The sequence below is a fragment of the Cryptomeria japonica genome, chromosome 5 (assembly GCF_030272615.1).
Source record: "Cryptomeria japonica chromosome 5, Sugi_1.0, whole genome shotgun sequence".
Taxonomy (NCBI): domain Eukaryota; kingdom Viridiplantae; phylum Streptophyta; class Pinopsida; order Cupressales; family Cupressaceae; genus Cryptomeria; species Cryptomeria japonica.
This window is the reverse complement of record NC_081409.1, coordinates 823,216,469-823,243,446: the sequence shown is the minus strand read 5'-3', so window position 1 is coordinate 823,243,446 and position 26,978 is coordinate 823,216,469. Positions and strand designations below refer to the sequence as shown.

General features: G+C 36.3%; 1 protein-coding gene across 4 annotated transcripts; it reads right to left on the bottom strand.

Moving 5' to 3' along the window:
• Window positions 1-19,949: 19,949 nt before the first annotated feature.
• On the bottom strand, window positions 19,950-25,904 carry LOC131075158 (protein EDS1). 4 transcript variants are annotated; one of them, XR_009113170.2, is made up of 2 exons: window positions 22,478-25,904; window positions 19,950-20,889 (listed from the first exon to the last, which is right to left on the bottom strand). XR_009113170.2 is itself a non-coding variant. In XM_059221771.1 (2 exons), exons 1-2 carry the CDS (start codon window positions 24,857-24,859, stop codon window positions 20,140-20,142), a joined length of 852 nt encoding a protein of 283 aa, XP_059077754.1. In that variant the 5' UTR covers window positions 24,860-25,904; the 3' UTR covers window positions 19,950-20,139. The 4 variants fall into 4 exon arrangements, 3 of the variants coding, with proteins under 3 accessions (XP_059077754.1, XP_057867967.1, XP_057867968.1); XM_059221771.1 differs by having other exon boundaries at window positions 24,758-25,904; XM_058011984.1 differs by having other exon boundaries at window positions 22,478-22,821.
• Between the last annotated feature and the right edge of the window lie 1,074 nt (window positions 25,905-26,978).

Here is a 26,978-nt window from a genome sequence, read left to right as displayed (position 1 = left end):
GGATGTGAGATTTGGAATGAAGTATGAGTTACTAAGGAAAGATAAGGGGTAGTTAGTTGTTATGACCCCTGAAATTGGAAGATAGATTGTGAAGATCAATGGTGTGCTTCTCCTTAAGGGGTGGGATATCTCCTCTGCAATAGTATTTGATGCCTTGAGGAGAAGGCATGACATAGACTTGGACACAATGGATCCAAAGAAGAGAAACAAGGTTCTCTCTAGAGAATTTTTTGACGACCACCTAGATCAGCTTGAATATCACTACGACAAAGGCCACAAATATGATCTTGAATGTAGCAAAATTTGCCCATAAGGTGGCAATGAAGGCAGATGAATAAATTCATATTTTGAGGGATAGGGTGAAATAATTAGAAGAACAATTATACTCAAGCCCAACATTCAAGCCTCTAGGCATGATAGAATATTCCTCAGAAGAGGGGATGGCATTGAGAAGAGACCTAGCTCAGGATAGGTTAGATGTGGTAAGAATGAACAATGAAATTAACATGTTGAAGATGGATGCCTCAAGGATAGAGAAGAAAGCCATTATATAGATGACTCAATCCTTTCTTGAGTCAAAGTTCAACACAATTTTGGATCATGGAGATGCATCTTTGGATGAGCATAGAGAATTGCTAGGGTTCTTTGAAGAGCACTTGAGGTGGCATAGGTTCCTTGCTTTCTCTCTCTCATATGAGCAAGAAAATTGTAGTATTGGAGATTATGATAGTCCTGAAAAAATGACTACGCAAAAATGTGGTGTTCTTGACATGATTTTGGTCATTCTGAATCACTGTTGCTCTCTATTTTTGCCCCCAGGGTTTAGGGTTTTCAAGTTTTTATTGTTCCCGGGTGAGATTTTTGTTTTAAAAACCCAAACCTTTTATAAACTCACATTACCTTTTTTATTTTAAGCATGAGGGTCCATTCCATCGTCAAAAGGGGACCGCGTTCTTTTTCTAGGTGTTATCCTCTACCGACCTTTCTATGTCTTTTGTATTATGGTCGCCCCCTCCCCCCCCTTTTTGATATTTCGGCTTATATCTCCATTATTAAATACCGAGTAAATAAAGGTCCCACAAATTTGCACGTGTTTCGAATAGACGGAGATGTTATGACCCAAGTGGAAAATATGCTCGAAGGATAACAACAAGTATTGGGTGGACTTTGTAAGCTGCACATAATGAACGAGAAGATCGGATGACCCTTGCAGTCCAGTGATGAAAGACATAGGGAGATTAAGGACCATAGAATCATGAGAAGATGCCACGTGTCCCAGGTGGGTTGAATGAGTCTGATAGCAAGGCAACTGATAGAATAGATACTCAAGGATGATTTGGCAGTGCTTTGTCAAGTTTTAACGGGCCCACTTGCTACGTTGGAAGGTCAATATTAGTATTGATCGAGGGTGATCGTGTGATATGTCGTGCAAGACAAATCAATGGTGGAAACAGAAAAAAAATTCAAAAGGATTCAAATGGTTTCATTGTTGTTCACATGGGAAAGTAAAGGCAGAAGGAAATAGGCCTGTTGACATGGAATAAACATAGACAAGTCGAGACAAGTGGATGCTGACGGACTCTCAAAATGCCGATTTGAGAGGTGTTTTGTTGGGTTGAGTCGTATTAGCAGGACAAAGCTGGTAGTGCCTGAGGTGGCAACATCTGCAAGTTTGCATTGCCACCATAGAAAGAAATCAAGATCCTCTGAGAGATGAAGGGGATAAGGATGATTTAGGAGATTGTGAGGAATATTTTGTAAAAAAGTAACATGTGATCTTATAAGCTTGTGATAGGTGTCTCCTCTAGCTTGAAGTTTGTTTCTCCCTTGTTTCTATAAAAGGGAAATCGGGGCCATGAGATAGAGGTTGAGAAATTTGGTCCAGAAGTTTGGATCCAAATCCTTGGTCATGTATAGTAGTTCTAGGTGAAATGAGTAGGTTGTAATAGGAATTTGCAGAGCAAATAAAATTTGCATCTTAGTTTGTTGCAGGTTCTTGAAGGAGTTATATGTAATATAATTTGTAATAGAAAATAACTTATGAAATGAAAAGTATTGTCCAAATTCATTTTCTCCAATGTATGACTCTGTTATGTTTTTGAAAAAGTAAGATCAAGGGTTTTTCTCATTTGTTGCATTGTTGTGATGCATGTTTCTTCTATCTTATGCTCTGGCCTAAGGGGTCGGTTAAACTTCTTAGATAGGACTTGTAGACTAATGGGGCTTATACAAGGATTTTGATAAGTATTTTGGGTTGGGATAGACAGATGAGATACATTGTAAGGCAATGTTATCTTGATATCTTTAGCTATTAGATTAAGGTTTATGTTACATTTTTATCTTGCATTCTGCAATTTCAATTGCCCAATGGATAAGACATTGATCCTGCTTACAGTCATTTTTTTTTATAGCATTTTTGTACTCATAACTCATCGACAACTTGTTATAGCTTTGATAATATCATAACATCTTTTCATTTTCTGTGTATGATGTTGTTTGTCGAAAATTCATCTCACACTCTAAAGCAGGTTGAGGATCACTAAGAGCTAGCCACTTTGTAGCATTCTCCCTGTTTGTTTGAGCCCCATTTTAGGAGTGAGACTATCTGCTTTTTTTTAATGTTGCCTGCAAGTGTGGTGCAGAGATTGCAGAAGCATTAAGGGAACACCCTCTCGGGTTTTGCAGAGCCTGAAGTGTAGAAGGATAATAAAAACATCCTTGTTATATTGTTGGTCCAAGTCCCTGAGTATCCTAAACGGTCTGGAGGTTGGCCACTCCATGCATGAATTGAGGGTCCAACTTGGTTTCTGTCTTTGGGGTAGTGCAAAAACCCTGCCAAGTGCGTATTGGGGAACCAACAGATTACTCTAATCAAACCCCTTTCTTCCCATTTGTATGACATCTTAGTACAGTTCAGATCAGGGTTTGAGGTGGTAAAACAAGTTTTCATTATCCATAGAATGTATACATAAAGGATAAGGATTGAGCTCAGAAGTTTCTAGTACTTAGTCACATGCCACATGCTAGTTCTATTTGACAAATAAAGGAGCAGTTTGGAAGGAAGAAAGATGTTAAGGCCTAAGTCTGAATGGAAGGAAAAAAACAGAACAACATTGGATCCAATACTGGTAGATGTCTTTGTAGGTGAAGAGAAGATATCGAGAAACTTGGAATCATATAGGGATACACTGTTGAGGTTTGACAGTGGGATGACAAAGATCGAGGTAGCCAGAACAGAGATAGATGATGGAGACTACAAGAAGCACATAAGGAGGCTACAATATTACAAATAAAATAGATTTGGATCTTTCTAATCCTCTCTTCTCTCTATTTCTACAGTTTTGAATTTTTGAAATTTTGAATTCTCAAATTTCCCTCCTTTTTTGAGAATTTTCTTTCTTTCTTCTTTCTCGATATGTATAGATGAAAAATGACATAATTATTGGTTAGGGGACAAATCTATGACATTTTCAGAGAATATTGACTTTTATCTTCTCTAGTTAATGCATATCTTTTGTTAATATGTAATAAGTTGCTCGTGTTCATGCACATTTACTAGGTCTACAGGTTATCATATTTTCTAGCTTGATAAAGGAGCTCATGTGAAGAAAAGAGGAACTATGGATCACCCACAATAGCTACCACCTCCAGAGGAAGATAGAAGAATGTTTGTCCCTATCAGGAAGCCCAAAAATTTATTTTATCTTTTTCCTATTAGGTGGTCACCTACCAATTTTGGAATTGTAAAAGGCTCGAAGCTTGTTGCATCTTCAATTTTTCTATAAGAGGATATTCAAGGCCTTGTGTTGAGTCTCTAGGTCTAGTGTAGAAGTTTTATTTTGAGCATTGTAAAAAACATTTTTTGTTGGCATTTTTGATGTTTATGTTGTGATTGTCATTGATGGACACACACTTGTATTGAGATCTCCTTTATATGTATGAGCTAGAGCTCAATCGGTATTTGTTCCAACCGGTATATTGTATTCTAATCTTTAGACTAATGATTTTGCAGAATGTGTTTCCCGGTCTGAAGCGGCATGCCAACCCCAAGCGGTTCGTAGATCTCAACCGGTACAAGGGAGCAAAGCGACATAACACATTCTTACCAGTTTTCATTTTTGTCAAACCGGCAACCGATATTTTGTATGAACTGGTAATACTCTGTGATGAGTTACCAACCAGCATTTTGTGATGAGTTACCAACCCACCGATTGATTGACGGTGCCGACACACTGACGGTGCTTTTTGTGTCGTGTTACTGAGTATGTCTAGATTCATTGAACCTAGGAAATTGTAATGTAATCCTATTTGATCGACATGAAATCAGATTCCTTTAAAAGGACATCATGTCTAGGGTTTTGAGTTGTTGTTGCTGTTGCTAAAAGGGTTTTGTTGTGGCTAGGGTTTAAGGTGGTTGTTGAATTGTTGTAAGAGCGATCTTATCTGAGAAGATCGAGTTGTAAACATAAAGAGATAGAGAAGACCGAAGTAATGCTAAAATGCATTAGCAGTAAGCTATACTGGATCTAATCAAGCAGTTTGTGCTATTAGATAGATCAAACACTTGTTGATTACTCACCTCTTCGACAAGTCTGTAGCCCTTAACCGGGTAGGCCCAAAAGCCTTTGTAAAATCCTCTAACAAGGTGGTTCACTTTTGTGAATCTAAAATCCTCTAACAAGGTAGTCTTTAATTAGACTTATCTCCTAACAGAGATTGAGATTCCTAACAGGATCTGTTCTGGTGAAGAACATTGTAAGACCTTAACTGATCTGGTTTCTATTCTGTAGATAGTGACTTGTGAGTTCCATCTCACCGTGGTTTTTCCCAGTTGGGTTTCCACGTCAAATATCTTGTTTATGGTTGTATTGCTTTTGTGGTGAATGCTTTATTCACATTTTGGTTTGCATGTGTGATAACCGGTCTGTTTGTTAGACTATTTTACTGGTTTATCTTTAGACTGTGTAAGTGTTTAAGTACAGAGATTTTTGGCATACTAATTCACCCCCCTCTTAGTATTCATCAATTGGTATTAGAGCCTACCTTTCTATAAGTTTAACCACTTGGAAAGAGATATGGGGGAATACACTTTGAGGGAACTTACTCAATGGCTCACTAAGTCTGAGCAAGCCTATGATGATCTTATGGTCAAATACAAGGCATGTCTCAAGCAAAAAAGAGAGAACATGCAGAAAAGCTGATGGAGCTATCTGAAAGTAGTTCTGAAGATGAAGCTAATATGGAAGCCATGACTATAGAAGTAAATAAGATGAATGATTCAAACTCCAATCTGAGAAAGGAGTTGGAAGGACTGACTATTCGGCTTAGTCAAGAACTTGAGAACCGTAGGAAATCTGAAGATCGGGTAAAGGACAAAGATCATGAGATCTCCAAGTTGAAGCAAGAGATTAGTGCACTGACTGCTCACCTTCATGAGAGCAGGATGGAAAAGGAAGACATGCAAGGTGAACTGAACATAGCCATCTCTGAAAATGCAAGTCTAATGGAGACAAATACTGCTATTTCCAAAGAACTCTCTGAGTCAAAGGAAATACTTGCTAAGTTTAGCAAAAGTACTGTCAAGCTAGAGCAAAAGCTTGAGTCATCTAGATCGGTAAAGAATACCAATGGTCTTGGTTTCTCTGGACATGAGGAAGGAGAATCCTCAGGAACAAATGCTGAAGCATCAAAGAAGCAACCGACACTCAAAGGAAAAGGTAAGCAAAAATTCAAACCTGTTTGCTTTAACTGTCTTAAAGAAGGACACACTACCAATGTATGTAGGAGCAAAACCTACAATAATTTTCCATATTTTATCAATAATGTATCTAGATCCAATAAGTTCAATGGTCATTGTTATGCATGCAACAAGTTTGGGCATAGAGAATCTGAATGCAGGTCTGTCATGACAATACCAAAAGATATCCTTAGAAGACCCAAGGAGCTAGTCTAGAATATTTTGTAAACCGGAACCCTAACCGGTTTAATACCTACAATTATTAGTCAGGCAACAGTGGTTACCAACTAGCAACTGGATGGGAGCAAATTGTTGGATTTGTCATGGACATGGACACATTGAGGCTACATGCAGAAGGAAGAATGGAAATATGAGCAATGGACCTTGGAGAGCACCTGGATTGGTTTGCTATCACTGCAACAAACCGAGTCACATTGCAAGATTCTGTAGAAGCAGAAAGAATATATCTGATGATATACCGGTCACTCAGAAAGGAGAAGTTGATGTTGAAAAATTTCAAGCGGACATGAACAAAACCTGGAGGAAGAAACCAGCAATGTTGGAAGAGGAACCAGTTTCTGCACCTAGTGTGGAAATATTGGAACTGGTAAACTAAGCTACAAAGAGGCTTAGGGGGAGCAAACGGTGAAATGATTGTGAACCCTTGGTTACACCGGTAAAAGATCTTAATCGATATGTGATACCTGTCGCTTGGCAGAAGACCGAAAATGGTAAAAGAGGCAAGTTAGGGTTTACGCCCTAATAGAGGAGCATTAATGGTAGTAGGTGAGAGACATGTATAAAAGCATATTTCAAATCATTTCTCACTATCTGTTTTCGAGCGAAGAAAAGTTTTCAAGTGCAGAACGAAGAAAAGGCAATTTGAGCTAAGATTTCAAGAAATTGATAAATATTGAAGGAGATTCAAATCTAGTTTGCAAGCAGTCGTGGAGAACAAAAAGCGGTGATTTGGCAATCGACGGAGAGTGGAGTGAAGCAGAATCAGGAAGCCCTAAATTTGCGTTGTAAAGGTATTTTTCGTGTTCTTGAAAATACTCAACAATGGCTTCCACATCTCATACTAGTTCTAGTACATCCATTGAGTTGGAAAGTTTTATTTAGAGGAAGTCCAAATATAATGCCTTATCATAAGTTCCAACTGGAGTCATAGTTGAAGAAGGAATTTCTGATTATATTGATTGCAAAATAGAAGACCTAGTGTCTCTAGCTATTCACACCCAGTTAGGTTTATTTTGCGGCAAGGACAAAAAGATCAAACCGGAGTTTAGTATCTTAGAGAAGAAGAAACTCCATAATGCAATATACTTTCTAGAAGATTTTACAGAGGATCACATCAGGATCATTTTGAGCAGAGTCCACAGTGACAAGATGTACCTGGAGAGGACGCATGATATCACGCCTTAGGCAATTCATGCAGTCACCGGTTTTTGCAACACAAGGGAAGTGCCAGCCCTAAGAACGGTAAGCAAAACCGAAATGGCCAAGCTCACCGGTTCAACAAGTGACTCACGAGGTATGACAGTTAATCCTATCAAGGATGATCTGGTGAAATATGCCTGCATGGTGATAGGCTACAAAACATTTTCAGCCAGTAGGATTAATTCTGTATCTGCTGCAGCGATAAATGCCGCTTACCGGATGATTAAAGAGGATGCATCTTTTGACTTATGCACCGGTATGTAGAGAAACTCTTGTTGAATCTAAAGGCGATCAAATAGGACAATGCACTGAGGTTTAAGTTTGGACAACTACTAATAGGGTTGTTCTTCTATTTCCAAGGCTACTTTCCTGGAGTAGGAGATGTCCAGTGGTCTCCTAACCAACCGGTAACCAAGCAGATCAAGGAAAGCATACAAGCCATTGGAACCAGTTACCCTGAAGTACTGAACAAATATTTTGACGAGTTCAGAAGAAAGATGAGTCAAAGGGTAAGGATTTCAGGTGATATAGTAAAGAAATACGAAGATGACATCTGTTTCACCATTCAGGTGGACAAATGCTTAATGGAGGCTGTTGAGCCTAGAATGGAGGAAGTGGAGCCAATGGGCTATGAAGTTATGTATGATATGCTAGAAGGGTATGCCTCAACCCTTATCGCCTCGCCTCTTGATCCAAAGGCTAAAAGGACCAGAACCTACTTGGAGAGGATTGCACCGGCTGAAGAACCATCAGTTAAGAAAGGAAAAGAACCAGCAGTAAAGAAAGCCAAAGCAGTGCCTACAACATCTCCACCGGCTACCACTGCAACTCCAAGAGTGACCAAGCGGTCACCTACAAAGAAGAAATCGGAGGTGACACCGACAAGTCTTTGAAAGAAAAAGGAAGACAAAGACAAATGAACCAGACTCTAAAGAGACCGAGTCTGATGAAAAGCCAAAGAAGGCCAGACAGACAAAGAAAATGAAGAAGAATGAACCGACAACATCCGCACCAGTAAATATTGATATCTCCTCATACAAACCTTTGACACATTTTCAAAGGACAGTTAAGAATATTAGGAGAAAATTACTTCATGATTTAGTAGATTATTATGATGATTTTAGTGATGAGGAAAAGGAATAAGTATTATAGGAAATCATCATTTATTTGTGTAAAAATGACCGGTCGCCATTGGAGATTAAATCTCAGACACCGGATTCTTTATTTAAAGCATTAGATAAAAATGGCACATTGCCATTGAAAAAGAACAGGAGATTAGGGAGAAAGTCTTTGCACAGTACTTTCCCGACCTCTCAAATTCAAAATTGTTTGATGTGTTGGACCAAAATAAAGGACTCTTATTCACAAGGAGAAGAAGACTCTAGTTGTTGGAAGGAAGAGTTGATGATGTTGAAAAAGACACTCATTAGTATATGAATCATGCTATTCAAGCTCACAAAGCACGAATGGTCAATCGGCAAGCAAAAACAGAACCGGTCATATCCAAACCGGATGAAGTTTTTGATGAAGAAGGGAACCCGGTTGAAGAACCAATCGACACTATTGATGTCGATGCCCTGTATGTAGAAGATGTCACTCAGGACATACCTTCTGAGGGAACAGAACAGGGGCAAAAAGCCGAGCAGAGTGGTGAGCAAGCTAAGGACACAGAGGAAGCGGCTAAGGAACAGGAAGAGAAGAAGAAGAGGGATGAAGATGAGAAAAAGAGAAAAGAGGAAGAGGAGAAACGAAAAGATGAAGAGAAGAAGAAGCAAGAAGAGGAAAGGAAGAAGAAAGAAGAAGAGGACAAGGAAGAAAAGAGGAAGAAGAAAAGAAGAAGGAAGAGGAAGAAAAGAAGAAGAAGGAAGAGGAAGAGAAGAAGAAGAAGGAAGAGGAAGAAAAGAAGAAGAAGGAAGAAAAAGAGAAAGAAGAGGAGAAGAGGAAAGAAGAAGACAGGAAAAAGAAAGAAGAGGAAGACAAGGAACAAGAACAGAAGAAAGAAGCAGACAAAAGGAAGAAGGCAGAAGCAGACAAGGCAGCAAAAGCAATGAAGAACACACAGATGGAGACTCCGAAGGCAACCGGGAGTCAAGCCAAATTGATTGATTTCTCCAGTCCTATTGATCTCCAATCTGCAAGTGAGTCGAAGCTTATGCAAAGCATCAAGGTTGCTCAAGAGCACCTTGAGATCATTCATAGGAAAAAGGAACAGGACATAATTTAGGTGGCAGTAGACACCCTTACCGATTTAATCCTTAGTACCAATCTTCCTGACACTGAATCATCACTAGCATAGCTCAAACTACTATGTACTGTAGTGGATGATCGGGTGCAGAGCCTGGAAGAAGAAGCTGAGGCAAATGTCAAGAAAGAGCATCAAAAGGCTCTTAACATTGCTCTGGTGAAAAAGATGAATGAGCTTTGGTCTAAACTGCTGAAAGACCAAAAGGACATAAGGAATGCCTTGGATGAGGGAAACTTGCTACTAAACAAAATTTGTCAACCTCATCTGTTCTGCGATGATGTGCTAGCCAAGAAGCAAAAGCTTCAAACGGACTTACAATCCTACTTGGGCACATTTAAGACACCTTATGATTCCTTTGCAACATATGGGCAAACCGTTCACCGGTTCCAGATCCAGTCAGCCAAAATGGAGCAAGAAATCAGTACATGATCTAAAGATTTGCAGGAGCTACAACTGGTTTTACTTCCACGTCTACAAATTCTTCAGAAGTGTTATCTGAACTTGGATGCCTTGACAATCATGCAGGAGCTGAGCACAGTTGATGCCATGGAGGAACAGGTATACTAGATGCAAACAGAAAAAGAAGTGGCCACCTCCCTACTTGAGTCCTGGTCTCTATCCATGAAACAATTTTTGCAGGACTATAAATTGGTTTTTGACAAGTATTATTCATTGTTTTCATAAAAATTTTTTATATCAAATGGAAACAGGGTTGTTCAATAGTACTTTGTCATTGTCGGCAAAGGGGGAGAAGTACTCTATCTATTTTGAAGACAAATAGGGAGAAGCATCTGATTTTAAAATTTTGATATATGTTTTTGATGTATGCTATGTGCTCTGATATCTCAATGTTTATGCTCTGTATGCAAAATTGCTATACATTGTGTTGATTAAGGGATAGTGTATATGCTTAGGGGGAACAATTTTGTTAATGGCATGTTTTTGTTGTAAAACACTTAGATGTCAAAATTTTATTTTCCTAAGTGTTGCCATCAATGACAAAGGGGGAGATTGTTGGCATTTTCTATGGTTATGTTGTGATTGTCATTGATGGACACACACTTGTATTGAGATCCCCTTTATATGTATGAGCTAGAGCTCAACCGGTATTTGTTCCAACCGGTATATTGTATTCTAGTCTTTAGACTAATGATTTTGCAGAATGTGTTTCCCGGTCTGAAGCGGCATGCCAACCCCAAGCGGTTCGTAGATCTCAACCGGTACAAGGGAGCAAAGCGACATAACACATTCTTACCAGTTTTCATTTTTGTCAAACCGGCAACCGATATTTTGTATGAACTGGTAATACTCTGTGATGAGTTACCAACCAGCATTTTGTGATGAGTTACCAACCCACCGATTGATTGACGGTGCCGACACACTGACGGTGCTTTTTGTGTCGTGTTACTGAGTATGTCTAGATTCATTGAACCTAGGAAATTGTAATGTAATCCTATTTGATCGACATGAAATCAGATTCCTTTAAAAGGACATCATGTCTAGGGTTTTGAGTTGTTGTTGCTATTGCTAAAAGGGTTTTGTTGTGGCTAGGGTTTAAGGTGGTTGTTGAATTGTTGTAAGAGCGATCTTATCTGAGAAGATCGAGTTGTAAACATAAAGAGATAGAGAAGACCGAAGTAATGCTAAAATGCATTAGCAGTAAGCTATACTGGATCTAATCAAGCAGTTTGTGCTATTAGATAGATCAAACACTTGTTGATTACTCACCTCTTCGACAAGTCTATAGCCCTTAACTGGGTAGGCCCAAAAGCCTTTGTAAAATCCTCTAACAAGGTGGTTCACTTCTGTGAATCTAAAATCCTCTAACAAGGTAGTCTTTAATCAGACTTATCTCCTAACAGAGATTGAGATTCCTAACAGGATCTGTTCTGGTGAAGAACATTGTAAGACCTTAACCGGTCCGACCTTAATGGGTTTGGTTTCTATTATATAGATAGTGACTTGTGAGTTCCATCTCATCGTGGTTTTTCCCAGTTGGGTTTCCATGTCAAATATCTTGTGTTATGGTTGTATTGCTTTTGTGGGTGAATGCTTTATTCGCATTTTGGTTTGCATGTGTGATAACCGGTCTGTCTGTTAGACTGTTTTACCGGTTTATCTTCAGACTATGTAAGTGTTTAAGTACATAGATTTTTAGCATACTAATTCACCCCCCCCTCTTATTATTCATCATTTTTCACCAAGGGTGAATATATACAGTGAAAGTCCATAGACTCTGTAACATAGTACTATAACCAGTTTCATGTCCTATTTGTAGTCTTTTTGCAAGGGATATGTGAAGGTACTTTGTAGTTATAAAATCATCTTGAAATCAAGTCCAATGATTTTCAAGTTGGTCTTTCTATTTGTCCTCCAAAACCTTATTTAAATCAATGAATCAAGGATTTTTGGTTTATATTTCTATACTGTGTTGTTGAATTTGAATGAATTTAAGCTTCTTCTAAAGTAGAGGATTAAATTGCTTATTTCGGTTAAGGGATTTTGTAGAGAACAAATTTAGTTAAGTTATAATTGTGAAATTCATTTATGCTATGATTAATATAAGGTATTAGTCATATGATGTAGGAGATGTAGCAGTGCTTGCATATCTAACATTGTGATAATCATTCATCTAGCCCAATGGATGAGGCACAGGTCTTGGAACTATGTTGCTAAATATGGCATTGAAAATAAAAGAACTTTATCAATCTTTCAATTCAGTTTTGGTTTTATGAATTTTAGCTTTGAAAGTAGTAGAATGTAATAGCTCTCACAATGATTTAGAGTATACACATTAAGTATAAAAGACATATCCAAATAGTTTTAAGGAATTTTCTGATTCGTTCTATATTTAGAGAGCATATGTGTTGCAGTACTAGAAGGAGATTGAAGATACAAGAGTACTGTTGAAAGGTCCTCTGGGTCATATAGAGCATGAAGTGTAGAGAAGGTGACTGGTTCCTTATCCCTAGTTACTATTATGTCAATTAGTCCACTGATTCAGACCCTTAAGGATTGTTGTTGGCTTTTCATAGAGGAATTTTGGAACCACCAGTTGGAAACACCAACACAATCTATAGACAGAAGAAATTGGAAAGTTGGAACAAGGATTTTCCAGCTGAAATCAGAAGCAAAAATTAGTGAAAGCAGTGCATTATTGGATAAACTATTGACCATGCAAAAATATCATAAGGACAAAGAAGGATTAGGCTTTTTTAGTGAATGTTCAAAATAGAATGCCAAAAGCAAAGGCAAGGAGAAGGTAGAACCTAAGAAGAAACCCAAAGATTCAACCAAGGTTCAGAATCAAGGACTTGTTGCAAGTAGACCTTTGGTTTTGCAACCAAATGCTCAAAGGTACCCATCATTCAATAGTTATTGTTTCCAGTGCATATATTTTGGACATAAAGCTATAGATTGTAGGTGCAAGGTAAATCAGAGTACTCAATGCTTTAAATGTAAAGAGTTTGGACACAAGGCTAACAACTGCAATAATCAAGTCATGAATAACTTCTAAACTATAGATCACTTGAGATGAATGGATCATTTCAAGGTTATTGTTGATGAATACTAAAAGGGGGGGTGAATTAGTATACCAAAAAATATTGTAATCAATCTTTTAAACAGTTTAGCAGATAACCGGTGGAACAGATTCACTAATAAATCGGTTAAGATAAATGCAAACCAAATAGCAAACAAAGCATTCACCCACAAAAGTACAATCACCATAACACAAGATATTTGACGTGGAAACCCAAATGGGAAAAATCACAGTGAGCAGAAACTCACAAGTAACTATCTACAAAATAATAACCAGACCGGTTAAGGTCATACAATGTTCTTCACCAGAACAAATCCTATTAGGAATCTAGATCTTTGTTAGGAGATAAGTCCTGTTAAAGACTACCTTGTTAAAGGATTTCAGATCCACAGTTGTGAACCACCTTGTTAGAGGATTTACAAAGGCTTTGTTGGGCCTACCCGGTTAAGGGTTTCAGACTTGTCGAAGATATTAGTAATCAACAAGTGAATGATCTAGATAATAGAATAGTATGCTTAATTAGATCCTTGACAACTCATTGTTAATGCATTTCAGCATTACTTCAGTCTTCACTATCTCCACACTCTATCTCTTCACACAGACCTAATCTTCTCTTCAATGATCACACATAACCTTTTCTATTCTATGTCTCATACATGCAAACCCTAGACATGACCTCCTTATAAAGGAATTTGATTTCATGTCGGTCCAATGGAATTAGACTACAAGTTCCTAGGTTTAGTGCATCTAGACACATTTGGTAACACGACACAAAATCATCGCCAAAGTGTCGGTGGATGATAACTCATCACACATTACAGTAATACCGATTGGTAACTCATCATAGATATATACCGATTAATACAATATGCCGATTATCGGTTGTCAAAAATGAAGATTGGAAGATCGTAGTGTTCCGATCAAAAGTTAACTACCGCTTGGGTCCTTCGTATCACTTGAGATCCTCGAACCGCTTGGGATCTTCATACCGCTTGAGATCTTCAGTCAATCTGTGACCAGTAAACCATCTTCTATAAAATACCAATAGTCTAAAGACTATACATTCAATAATACACAATACCGGTTGGAACAATTACCGGTTGAGCATAACTCATACATCAAGAAAGTGTGTGTCCATCAATGACAATCAAAACATCATCACAATGCCAACAATTGTCACATATGTTATAAGTTTGGTCATCAAGATAATCAGTGTAGATCTAGAACAATCATAATGAATTCTGGATAGAGGAATATCAAGTGTTACAATTGTAGCAAGTATGAACATTTTGCTAACAAATATAGGAATTTAATTGCTCTCGTAAAATCAAATGAACCTAAGAAGAACTCTATGGTATGGAAAAAGAAGGAAGTGACTGTGTTAGTTGTACCTAAGTCTAGTATAGGTGCTTCTTCCTTCGGAAATTGATCTGGTAGCCTGGCTTAGGGGGAATTTTCAAAGAAGATATATTTGTCCCCTTTTTGTGAAGGATTTGCATGCTATGGCTTGGCATGTTGGTATTGGTATTGATTTTTGATCATGCAGACACTAGATTACGTATGTAGAAGAACAAGTTTCAGATGACATCATTATGATAAGATATTTTTTGGCGGCAAAACCCTAGGTGTATTAACACAATGAATATTTACTTTTTGAGATCATTTTTACATTATTTGGTGAAGAGTGGGAAGAGCAGAGCAATTGAAGTGCAAAAGAACATTCAAAGAAGTATAAGCGCAAAAAGGTATTTTTCTTTCTCACATCTTTTCAATTAATTCTAAGAAGTTAGTTGCAGAAGAATCTAGCAGTAGAAATGTTTGAAAATTGGAAAACGTATTTTTGGAAGAGTATAATCATGAGAAAATCATAAATTTGGAAAGTTCTTTATCAAGTGAAGATTTACAGAAAATTAGAGAATAAGCGCATAAAGATTTGGATGTTTAGAGAGAATTTTTGTGGTTTGTAGATGAAGATAAGATCAAATTTCTTTTGAATTGTATTGAGGATGGTCATATGGTGCTGGACAAACCTTATCAAATTTCAAAGGAAGAAATTCTAGCTGTTTTTGGTCTTTGTGATGTTGGACCCATTCCAATGAAAAGATCAGTTAAGAACAAAGAAGTTGAAACTCTAACTGGTGTCATGGATGATCAACAGGCATTATTAATTGATACTATCATCGACCTTGTTGTGAGGTATGTGGCCTATAGAATTTCTTTAAAAAATTATTTTAGAAACAAAGAAGGATCAACTTTGGCGATTGCAGTATATGTTGCTCATCAAATGGTGAAAGAAAACAAAGACTTTGATTTATGTGAATTGTTATGGACACAATTATTATAAAACATTACCATGAGAAAAGACTAGGGATATCCATTTCAATTTGGTTCTTTGGTTGTGTACTTAATATTTTATTTCACAAGATATTTACCCTTAAAAGAGAATGTTGTGTGGAAAGGAAATGCCTCTATTGGAAAGCAAATTTACACGTATCTAGGTTGCTTGGCTGAGAAAGATCAGGTATTCAAGAGTCATTTCTTAAATTTTTCAGGAGATGTGGTGCTTTAGTCCGATTCTTGGTATTATCAGTTCTCTTGAGGAGAGTACCTCCTCTGGCAGAAAGATTTTGAAAAGAATTGTTGTGTCTTCTCCAAAATTGTTGAAGCTAGAGAAAGGTGATGGAAAGACAGAGATAATTTCTCTTGATGATCCACAACCTTCTACAGAAGCTAAAGGGAAGATGGCTTTAGTTGAAAAGCATGAAGACAACATAGATGAAGATGACCCCTGTAGAGATAAAAACCTTTTGAGTATGCTTGAGGAAGAAGATGGTATGCAAAAGATTGGTGATTTGTGCCTTAAGTAGCCTTCATATGACCAAGATAAGATTGAAGAAATTTTAGTTGATTACTTGGTCTGGAACAATATTTCTTTGAATAATTTTGCAAACATCTTGTTGGATGTTCTGTGTGAACTGCTTGAAGACTGTGTGAAGAAACCTCCTAAAATATCTATTGCAAAAGATGAAGTTCAAGATGATATGGAAAAGAAGTGTGCCTATGCTGAGAAAAGATTATCGGAAAGCATTAAGGAAATCAGAAACTTTGGTGGTGAAGCATCTAGATTATACAAGTATTGTCTTCAATAGCTTGCGACTATTGAACAATTTAAAGCTAAGATTGATTCTACTGAATCCAACTTGAATTCCATGGGTAAATTATTTGACCTTTTCAGTGATGTGGATGGTGCCCAAAGAAAGAAGATTAACTCTTTGCAGCTTGACCTTATATTTTATCAGAGGCAGAAATAAAGATGTTGTGAATACTTTTTTGAAAGTAAAGGAGATAGTTGAAGCTAGATTAGAACATCTTTCTGGTGTCCTTATTATTGCAAATAAGTGTTTGTGGAACCCTTCTATTCCAGGTTCCTTATTTGAAGTTGTTGATGTGTTAGTTGAGAATGATGTAGTCTTAGTGTGAATCTCAGTTAGGTAGTGAATTCTTGGAAGACTTTTCTTCCAGAACTGAAAGAGTAGTACAAAAGAATTTTTTAGAAGTGTAAGAAAAGTATTTATTTGAAATGCAATTTTTGTAACTCCTTTTTTTTTTGTTACCCTTTGTCCTTGATGTCAAAAGGGGAGAATTTTGAGAATTTGAGAATTTTAGGATTTTGTAGAATTATGAAGAAATACGGAAGCCTTATCTAAGGGGGGAGATATGTCGAATTTTGAGATATAGTAGAAGTTGAGTATAAGTGTTTTGCCATCAATGAAAAGGGGGGAGATTGTTAGAAATACTTGACTAATTGTCATTGATGTCAAACTTGGTAATCTGGATTGGTTCAAATGGTGCAAGATTGGTTTGAATGATACAAGATTGGTTTGGTTGATGCAAGGCAAGACAACATGTAGTATGCAAAACAGTGGAAGATAGGTATGTATGTTGCAGATATACCTCCAATAGATTGTTGCTTTGGAAATGTGTGATCAATATATAGATACATTTATCTTGATATAAGAGATTTGGTGTTGGTGTGACAATTGGTTTCGTGCTCCGATCTTTCATGCTAAAGTGGTATTGCAATCGGATGATATTTAGTTGAATTATTTCAAGATTGTTGTCCTTCGCATTTTTGTCTTGATGCAGATTTGATAGCACAGTTTTGATATATTGGTTACCATTGTATAAGTTTGCTCTATTCATGTGTTGGTGGTCCAAATGTCTTGCTTTGGAAGTCGTGCTCCAGTGATATATTTGGTTGTGTAGTGTTTGACAATTTTATGTGGTCCATTTTTACTTTGGTCCCTTGATTTATATTATTGATCATCTTTCTATGATCTATTGTTAATGCCTTTAACCTTGTAATGTTGAGTTGAAAAATGTTCTCTACACTCCGATAGGATGTTCTGATAAAAATATGAAGATATGATAATTTCGGGTTAGACCGACCTTAAGTATTTTCATTAATGTTTTTGCTCCGATGCTTGTAGCATGTAATCTAACTATTGGAGCTTCACTGGGGAAAGTATCCTTAAGGTCGACTTAATATATACTCTTATTGGTATATATATGTGTAAGTATGCTAAGCCTAGAACAGAGGTAGAGAGAGGCAAGTAGAAGTATGAAGAGATAGTAGCGTATATGCAAAGAAGGTGGTAAGCAACTGCGGATAGAGAAGAAAGACATATTTAGAGTGACAGTGCATGTGTTGTAGTATTTCTTAACCGGTTCTACTACAAACTAATTTTTTTTATATCCGAGCTTAACAAAAATTGATCTCATGCATATGTAAATGCAATTTTCTGAGTTCACTCTTGTTTCTCTTGGCAGTGAGCCTTCCAACAATATGTTGTAGTGTGTCTTAACCGATTCTACTACAAACTAATTTTTTTTATATCCAAGCTTAACAAGAATTGATCTCATGCATATGTAAATGCAATTTTCTCAGTTCACTCTTATTTCTCTTTGAGCCTTCCAACAGTAAGCGTTATAGGCTCACTGCGAAGAATCAAAAATCAATATACAATATAATATGAAATTTTCTTCCAGAAAATACAAAGATACCAATACGTTCGAAGGAGCTCCATTTACATAGGTCGAATCAGTCTAATACTATTCCGAATGTAACAGAAAAGAAAGACAGCATAGAAAACACAGGCTTATGCAGATTAAAAAGGAAATCAACTTTGCAAGCAGAGGAAATGGCCATGGAAATAAACATCCTCAAACAACTTCAGAACTTAATCAAAACCCTGTCTTCTGAACTCTCAATTCCTTGACCCCTTCCATGGATTTGAGCAAAGGGGAGCTTCATTTCCACTCTTCTGAGCATTGCAGTTGAAATTCTCTGTATTCTTTCCACCATATCATGAACCCGCTATCTTCAAAGAAAACCTCCTCGGAAATATTTTTCTCCTCGATCATCTTCGACACATAAACTTCAAAATCTTTGAGGCTTTTCTTGAGATGGGCATTGACTGTTTGGTCTTGCTCTTGCTGGAGATTTGTCAAGTATTTATCAGCTTCTTCTACACGAGCCCAAAAACAAGAGTCCTCAGTTAAGGATGCAAACGTTGTGCGATCCTTTTTTCCATATTGGCCACTATCAAGGAGCGTTTGTTTTTTATCATCCAGCCATTTTTCCAGGACCCTATGACGAAGCGGTCTGTTCTCAACTGAGAGATAGCTTCCCCTGTCGCTGTGCAGATGATAGAAGTCTGCAATGTCCAGAGGCTCTACAATTTTTCTGAATGCCCTGCCAGCATATACCCATTTGTCTGTGCTTCGGATGTCACTGGGCAATTGATGTTTCTTCACCATATTAATAGTGTTATCCTAGAAGGGATGTAGATGTCTCCTAATGCCATCGACATAAACATCCATCTTTTCGCCCTGGACTTTGAAAACATTGTAGAAGCAACGACTGTTGTCCTTGCGCACTTTTTTAATGTACCATTCCACCTCTGCCATTCTACATTGGTTAGTGCTCAACTTTGAAGTTAGATTCTCAATGTCCATGTCATGCCTGTGTTTCAAATCTGCAGCTTTTTTCAGGGAATCAAATGCAGATTTAGTCTGTTTAACAGTAAAAGTTGTCATTATCAATTTCTAAATTCAGTATGAGTAAACAACAATTAAAGAAAACAATTAAACAGAACTTCTTAAGAAATCTTATTCTTAAGGACAAATAAGTAACTTTCAAAATTTTAACAATTGTTTTGAGAGTAAGAAAATAATTTATCTTATAGTTCAAAACTTTTCTATTTCACATTTATTATATATCATCTTGAATTTTCAAAAAAAATTGATGATAGAATTTTAATATATAGAGATGCTTGAATTTATACGTGTAATCTTTTTAACATTAATATTTCAGATCATATTCTATTTTCTATTAAGTTTTAATTCTCTGACTCTAAACTTATCTTGATAATTGATCATGGAATGTAATCCAAAAAATTAATGTTAAAAAATGTTATGCAGTCAAAATCTGAAAAACTCAGTATATTAATTCTATTCTATCATTACTATTGAGAATTTCAATTGTAATATGTAGAATGAAAATCAAGTTTCCTTTGACTCAATTCAAATACAGAATTTTTTTGAATTTTAACTGTATAACATTTTTTAACATCAGCATTTTGACTCATATTTCATGAGATATCATCATTCTATTTTCTTTAGTCTAACTCATCTTAATAATACATCATAATAAAATAAATTTGATGATATTAAAAATTATTACACTATCGAAATTCAAAAATCTCTATATATTAAACTATAAAAAATTATATTTATACTAATTAATATAAAATCAATCTCCTTCCCTCCCTTCCTCCCCTGACATCCCTGACGGCTCCAATAACTTCCCTACGGCAAGCTCCTCCAATTTGCAAAGTTATTGGAGCTCCTTTAAGAAGATTGAGACTGTAAACGAACATACCTGGACTAGGCTAATCTGTGACGAAATGCATGCAAAACAAAAAGACTTATAAAGTTCTAAAAATTGTATATACGATTTGAATACAAATAGTTATATGAGGGATTAATTGAAAAATAATAATGAGATTACCAGAGTCCGAAAACCCATGGCTTCTAATTGCAGTGCTATTCCCATCTCAACGGAGGATTCTAATTGCAGTACCAGTCCCATAATACAAAGAGTTATATGAGGGATTAATTGAAAAATAATAATGAGATTACCAGAGTCCGAAAACCCATGGCTTCTAATTGCAGTGCTATTCCCATCTCAACGGAGGATTCTAATTGCAGTACCAGTCCCATCTCAATGGAAGATTCTGAGACGATGTTTGCAGTTCTTGTTGAGTATCCACTTTTAATAACATGATCCAGCATATCACCATAATTTTTGTGCTTTGAAATCAATAAACCGGCAATATCATTTTCCTCTTGAATGCCATTTTCTTCTATACTTTGCAAAGTTAAAATTAGCATCTCCAAGGCAGCTTGACTGTCCTCGATACAAGCTGCTCCGTAAGTTGAACAGAACATATAAGTACCAAAGGGTTTATATGCGCTAGACTCTCCAAGGCACTTCAAATTGTCAAGAAGTTTCCTGCAAGCTTCTTGAGGATCAGAAATATTGCCCGTTATATTCCCTCTCTGAGAAAAAATCGAATTCAAATACACTGCAACTGCTTCAAATGGTGCAAGAAGCATGCGAGGAACAACATCATATTTTGAAACAACATGACAAAATCTTACAGACCAATCATGGTAACCAATTGATTCTTTAAGAGCAGCATTTCCCACCAAAGAAGAGCCAAATGCAATGCATAAAGGATAGATATTTTTCAGCCTCTTATCCAGGAAGCAGATCGTAGCCAGGGTTGCTATAGCACCTCCTATAGAATGACCCACAAATATAATGGATTGTTCCTTTTCCTGTTTGGATAAATTCTTCATCTGATTAAACAAACAATTAACAGCGTTAAATTTGTATCTTGATCTTTGGAAATCTACTGGATGAAATTTGAATCTTAAAACTTTGGAAATCTACCGAATGAAAAAAATCTGATTCTTTGGTAACAGGAACTTTAAATCGGTACATTTTAAATGACCTATATATAATGTTTTGAAAACTTAGAATTGTAAAGATAAAAAGTTAGCATAAAAAATGTTGAGAATTAACAGGCATAGGTAATTGCATAAATTAAGATAGATAGCCATAGAACTACACAGAAAATTGCGTTGTTCAGTTCACTTTCTGTTAAAAGATAAGTCAGGGATCAGTTATAGAGGGGTCAGTAGTTCATAGTTCAGTAGCAGAACATTCCAGACAGTTAATGGGAGATCCTACGTTTGATTCGTAGCTGGTGTATGAAAAGTGTAACGGAGTATCAAAGTTCAGGTCAGAAGATGCAGGTGAATCACCTAGAATGTGAATCAAAGTAGAGTGTTGGAAGATGAACCACCCCTCACCAAAGATAGACTGGTCACAAAAAGAACTAATAGTTCAGTGACAGAGCTACCTAGAAATATTAAATTTGATACCTAACTGTAGGAAACAGGGGAGGCAGGAGATAAAACAGAACCAAACAAGCTGAAAACTTTCATTCGTTAATATCATATTACAAGAGAAACATTACATACTTTGACTGAGCTGTAGCTCATACATTACACACCATTACATTGAGACTGCTATTCTCTAACAGACTCTTCTATCAGCTCTGTAGAGCTGGACTCTCAGAATAGAGAGTGAGTATAGAAAACAAAGGCAAACATTTTATAGAAATTTAACACAATAAAATAATGTTTTCTAAACAACCCACAATCTGTGTGAAATCTGCAGTTAGGACAGTTATATCAAAGACAGGGTAGTTGGAACACTCTCCCTTAATCACAACTATCAATTCTAATTTCTTCTTGACTTCATTCTGACTTCATTTCTTGATGTTTCTACATCTAAAATCTTCAAATACTAAAGATCAAACCTAGGAAAACCCTTATTGTTGTTGGGATGCTCTAACCATGAGCTCTGGTCCTGTTGATCAGGTGTGATTCACTTACTTTATCAACACCTCCCATAGAGTCACACTGCTGGTGCTTGGAGATCTCAATTCCAATGGACTTTGCTGACCTCGAACATGCTTACTTAAATTACAGAATGTTGCTGCATTCAACAATATTACTTCTTTACCAATTGACAATTTCACTTGCATTTTCACAACTTGAAACATTTGGTTATTCTCCTCTCTGATTACTATTATCAACTCTTCTTGCTTAATTTATTCTGCAAACTTTAAGTATATTCTTCTATAATCTTTCACTCTCAACCTAGAGAAATGCTCACACCCCTGTCAAAGTTTCTACACTCTATAGAACCATCTTCAAAATGGACAATACATAACACGAACACACTAGGACACCTTAATACTGCAGACAGAAACTTCTACTTTATCAAAACAACTTTCACATTTGTATCTTTCACTTATGATCTTCAGATTCTTCATGCATAATCAACCTTTTCAAAAAAACCAAAAGTGATAATCACCTTTTTTTTAACTGCGAATATACATTGACAGTGGCTCGACCTTGACTTCATCTGGAGAGACAACATACACCATAATCATAAATACTTACTTTCAAATGATCTCAACTTTTCTTTGGTGGCTTTTGATAGATCTGCATGCCTTTACTCTCCAGGCCCACGTGCACTTTATTTTGCGTTTCTTTTACAAATCTTGCAGCCTTTGTGTCTCTTTTTTTCAACATCCTTCTCCACACTTGCTGCAGTGGCTTTCCAGATCTTCAATCTTTCTTTTGTGCCGAACCCTCGATGTTTTTTGCACACTTGATTTGTAATCGGCTTCAAATATTTCTATCTCCAGCAATACAACTGTCTGTAGCTAAGGCTGGTGCATCTTGCTCTTTACCACAATCTCCTTCTTGGCCAGATCATCCACGTACTTCTGATAGAAGCCAACGAGGGCCTTCGCCATGCTCTGGAGAATGGCGTAGATCTGCGACGTGTGACCACCGCCCTTCACTCGGATGCGCATATGGACATTACTGAAGCGCTGACGGCCCAGTAGCAGGATTGGCTCGAACGCCTTGTAGTGCAGGAACTCTAGCTCCACCAGCTCTATCGGACACCCATTAATCTTTCTCAATCCTCGCACGCAGTTGCCATGTGTCACTGCCACCGTCGTCTTCTTCTGCCCAAAGCACTGCATCAACTCCACTGCAGCCATTATGGGATCAAAAACTCAGATCTCTACTAACATTCTTTCTCCTCTCCGTTCCTTTCAAAACCCTTATGTCTTCTCTCGTTAACACTCTGACCTTATACTCACTCGTAGGATGGCCACCAACACTCTCACCCATGGCTTCAACAACAAACTATAACCTTAGATCTCTCCTGCTGTATACACACGATGTGCAACTTCTCTAAATACATTTCATGGCTTTGTCTCAAACCTTTGATCCAACCTTCTGTAGGAGTGACCATCTCTGAGACACCATCAGCTCTGATACCAGATGTAAGAACAGGGGAGGCAGGAGATAAAACAGAACCAAACAAGCTCAAAACTTTCATTCGTTATTATCATATTACAAGAGAAACATTACATACTTTGACAGAGCTGTAGCTCATACATTAAACACCATTACATTGAGACCGATATTCAATAACAGACTCTTCTATTAGCTCTGTAGAGCTGGACCCTCCGAAGAGAGAGTGAGCACAGAAAACAAAGGCAAACATTATATAGAAATCTAGGCACATACGTTGGAGAGAGGGAACACAATGAAATAATGTTTTCTAAAGAACCTACAATCTGTGTGAAATATGCAGCTAGGACAGTTGACAAATTAATTGATATCATATCAAATCTTGCCAAAATCTGTATTCATTGCTTCTCTTCAATGCTAGTCAGGGGTGATATGATGTGCGTTTGAAGGATATGAGACAGGACCAGTTAGTTAGGGTAGCTGGAATTATTTCCATCACAAACTAATCCATAAAATTTTAATTTTATCCTGTCTTCTTTCTATAGATACCCTGACCTGGTAGGTTTCATGAGTTGATCATATGTGCTGCAGAGGGATCTGAATCATACGAACGATTTATATACTGAGCGGTTGAACACGGAAAGCTCACGCCCAAGGTCAATAGCTCTATTGAATTGTCAAATTATAGATTAGTTAGAAAGTGTTTTCAGGGTTATAATCAAAATGATAATTTAGCATAGATCTTTTGTTCATTGAACTAGAAATCTTAAATAAGAGGGTACAATACACAAGTTCATAGTGAAGTGAAGCATTTATAGGCAAAGCTTTTTAAAGATATGGGTTTTTGGGTAGAAAGTTGGAAATAAGTCATGTTCAAATTAAAGATGGGTTGGTCTTAAAAAGGTTAGTAGTTTAATAGAAGAGTATTTCAGTTTAGGTTCATGAAAAGTTTAGAAAAAGTCGGATTAGATTAGAAGTCCTGAACATTCTACAGAGTGACTTATTCTGAACATTCTACAGAGTGACTTATTCTGAACATTCTACAGAGTGACTTATTCTGAAGTGTTAAAAATAGGTCATCATAATAAAAGATGGATTAATCCTAAAAGAACCAATAACTTAGAAACAGAAAACTTCAACCACAAATGAAAGATCTTAAATTTAAGTCCTAACTGATCCATGAAAAACTCAATACAAAAGACTTCAACTTCACATAAAACAAAAACTGCAGGTGCTTATGAGATTTAGGCTTTGGAATGCAATAGCACGCATCCCTCATCAAAGAGCAACCATAAAAGAGAAGTAAAAAGGGTTTTCATACCTGGGTTTTTAAGTCTGATCTTTGCATAATATCAAGGAACTTGTAGAGAGCTCCTTTGTGAACAAGAGCCGGCTTTGGAATGCAATAGCACGCATCCCTCATCAAAGAGCAACCATAAAAGAGAAGTAAAAAGGGTTTTCATACCTGGGTTTTTAAGTCTGATCTTTGCATAATATCAAGGAACTTGTAGAGAGCTCCTTTGTGAACAAGAGCCGGCTTTGGAATGCAATAGCACGCATCCCTCATCAAAGAGCAAACATAAAAGAGAAGTAAAAAGGGTTTTCATACCTGGGTTTTTAAGTCTGATCTTTGCATAATATCAAGGAACTTGTAGAGAGCTCCTTTGTGAACAAGAGCCGGTTGATCATCATCATCCTTGAGACGGTCAGAGAAGAACTTGTTCTCATTCTTGATATCGCATTGTTCATATGTGCTATTAGTGACAGTGAAATCTCCTATGTGAAAGGAAGGGAATGTGACAAATACTACGCCTTCATTTTCATACTGATCACTCCAACAAAAATAAGTATTGTCACTATTTTCTGAAGTACTACACGTCTCCTCCCAAGCTCTTTTCAGGATTTCACAATAAGAGAGATAATTTGCCTGCTCCTTTCCAGGAGCAAACCTATCACTATTATTTCAGCAATGATCACCAACTGGGTACTTTGAAAACTAATTTCTTACTACAAATTTCAAAAGGAAATTTGACATTCCAAAGAAATCAATTCTTTTCTAATTAAACCCATTAAATTTTTCAGAAATTGTTTCAGATTTGAAACAAATTATTATCCACAATCCATGAAAGTTGTTAGCTAATGTTTCTGGTTTAAAAAAATTACACACAATCAAAACCAGAAGCATTAGCTAGCAAGTTTAAGATTTGTTTAGTTTTTTTAACATTCAACCAAAAATCGCATCAGGATGGTGTTTGACATGTATTACAAACTAATTCTTTCTAGCTCTATTCATCAGAAGCAAATTTACCAAACAATTATGTTAAAATTTCAATCCAAATAGTAATTAATAAATTTATACTTTATAATTCTACTGATGAATCACAGAATATGATTCAAATATTGATAAAAAAATAAAAATAAAATCAAATTCAAAAATTACAATGTGAAAAACTGATATCTTCAAACTCATACTTACTGTAACAGATCTTCATCCATGCTTTCTAAGCTGATATTTGCTGCTTGTTTGGAATGGAAATTAAGTTTTATAATCTATGATATTGAATAATTTATAATATATGAAACTATCCACATATAATTGTAGTTTTTATTTCAATTAAGAGATACATATGCCTCACCTCCTCTCCTTCAAAGATTAAAATAAGAATATAATTTTTTTTTCAATTGTTAAGGGAATGGGTGTGGAATTTGATAGGTGCGAACAAGAACGAAGAAATGCCGTATAAATTGGCATAGCGAGAAAATGAATTTAAGTCAGTGCGATGAGTTGTCCTGTACTCTTAGGACATGACATGCAGAAGATATGTAATATTTGTGTTTTTTATATTTATATATATAATTTTTTTAAATATAAAATTATTAGTTTCTTTAAGGTAGGAAATTATTGAATTCGTTGAATTTTAATCAATGATTGTATATAATTAAAAAAAATTGACTAAATATTTGAGTTTAATTTTTATTTAAATTATTATCAAAATATATTTTTTCTTTATTCTTATTGATATATATATACAAGTCAAAATTCAATTTTCTAAAAAACTATTATTTTATACATATAACAGATATATCATTTATCACTAATTATATCATTGACTTTTACCATTTCATTTATATTTTAAATCTAATCAAACACACATTTCAAAGCTCAACTACTTTATTTAAAGATTATTTTGTCTCCTTTTCCATTATTAGTTTGTCTCATTTTGCATTATTAGATTGGGGTGCATAGGGGAAAGGACCTAGTAGTTGAAGGTATTCCAATTCTTGTGACAGAATTTGTTGATTTAATACCCCATACTTGTTGATTTAATGTCCAACTTTTGTACAACATTGCACCAGTGGTTGTGACTTTTAAGTTGTTATTGTTGATGATAAGTACCAATAATTGAATAAAATATACCATTTGTTGTGAAAAGTAACCAATCATGTGATGCCACATCGGTCTCACTTTTTTGGGGGGTTGTTTTAGACACTTTGGCAAAAAACATGTTGATGTGGCATCATATTTGATTATGTGGCCTTGA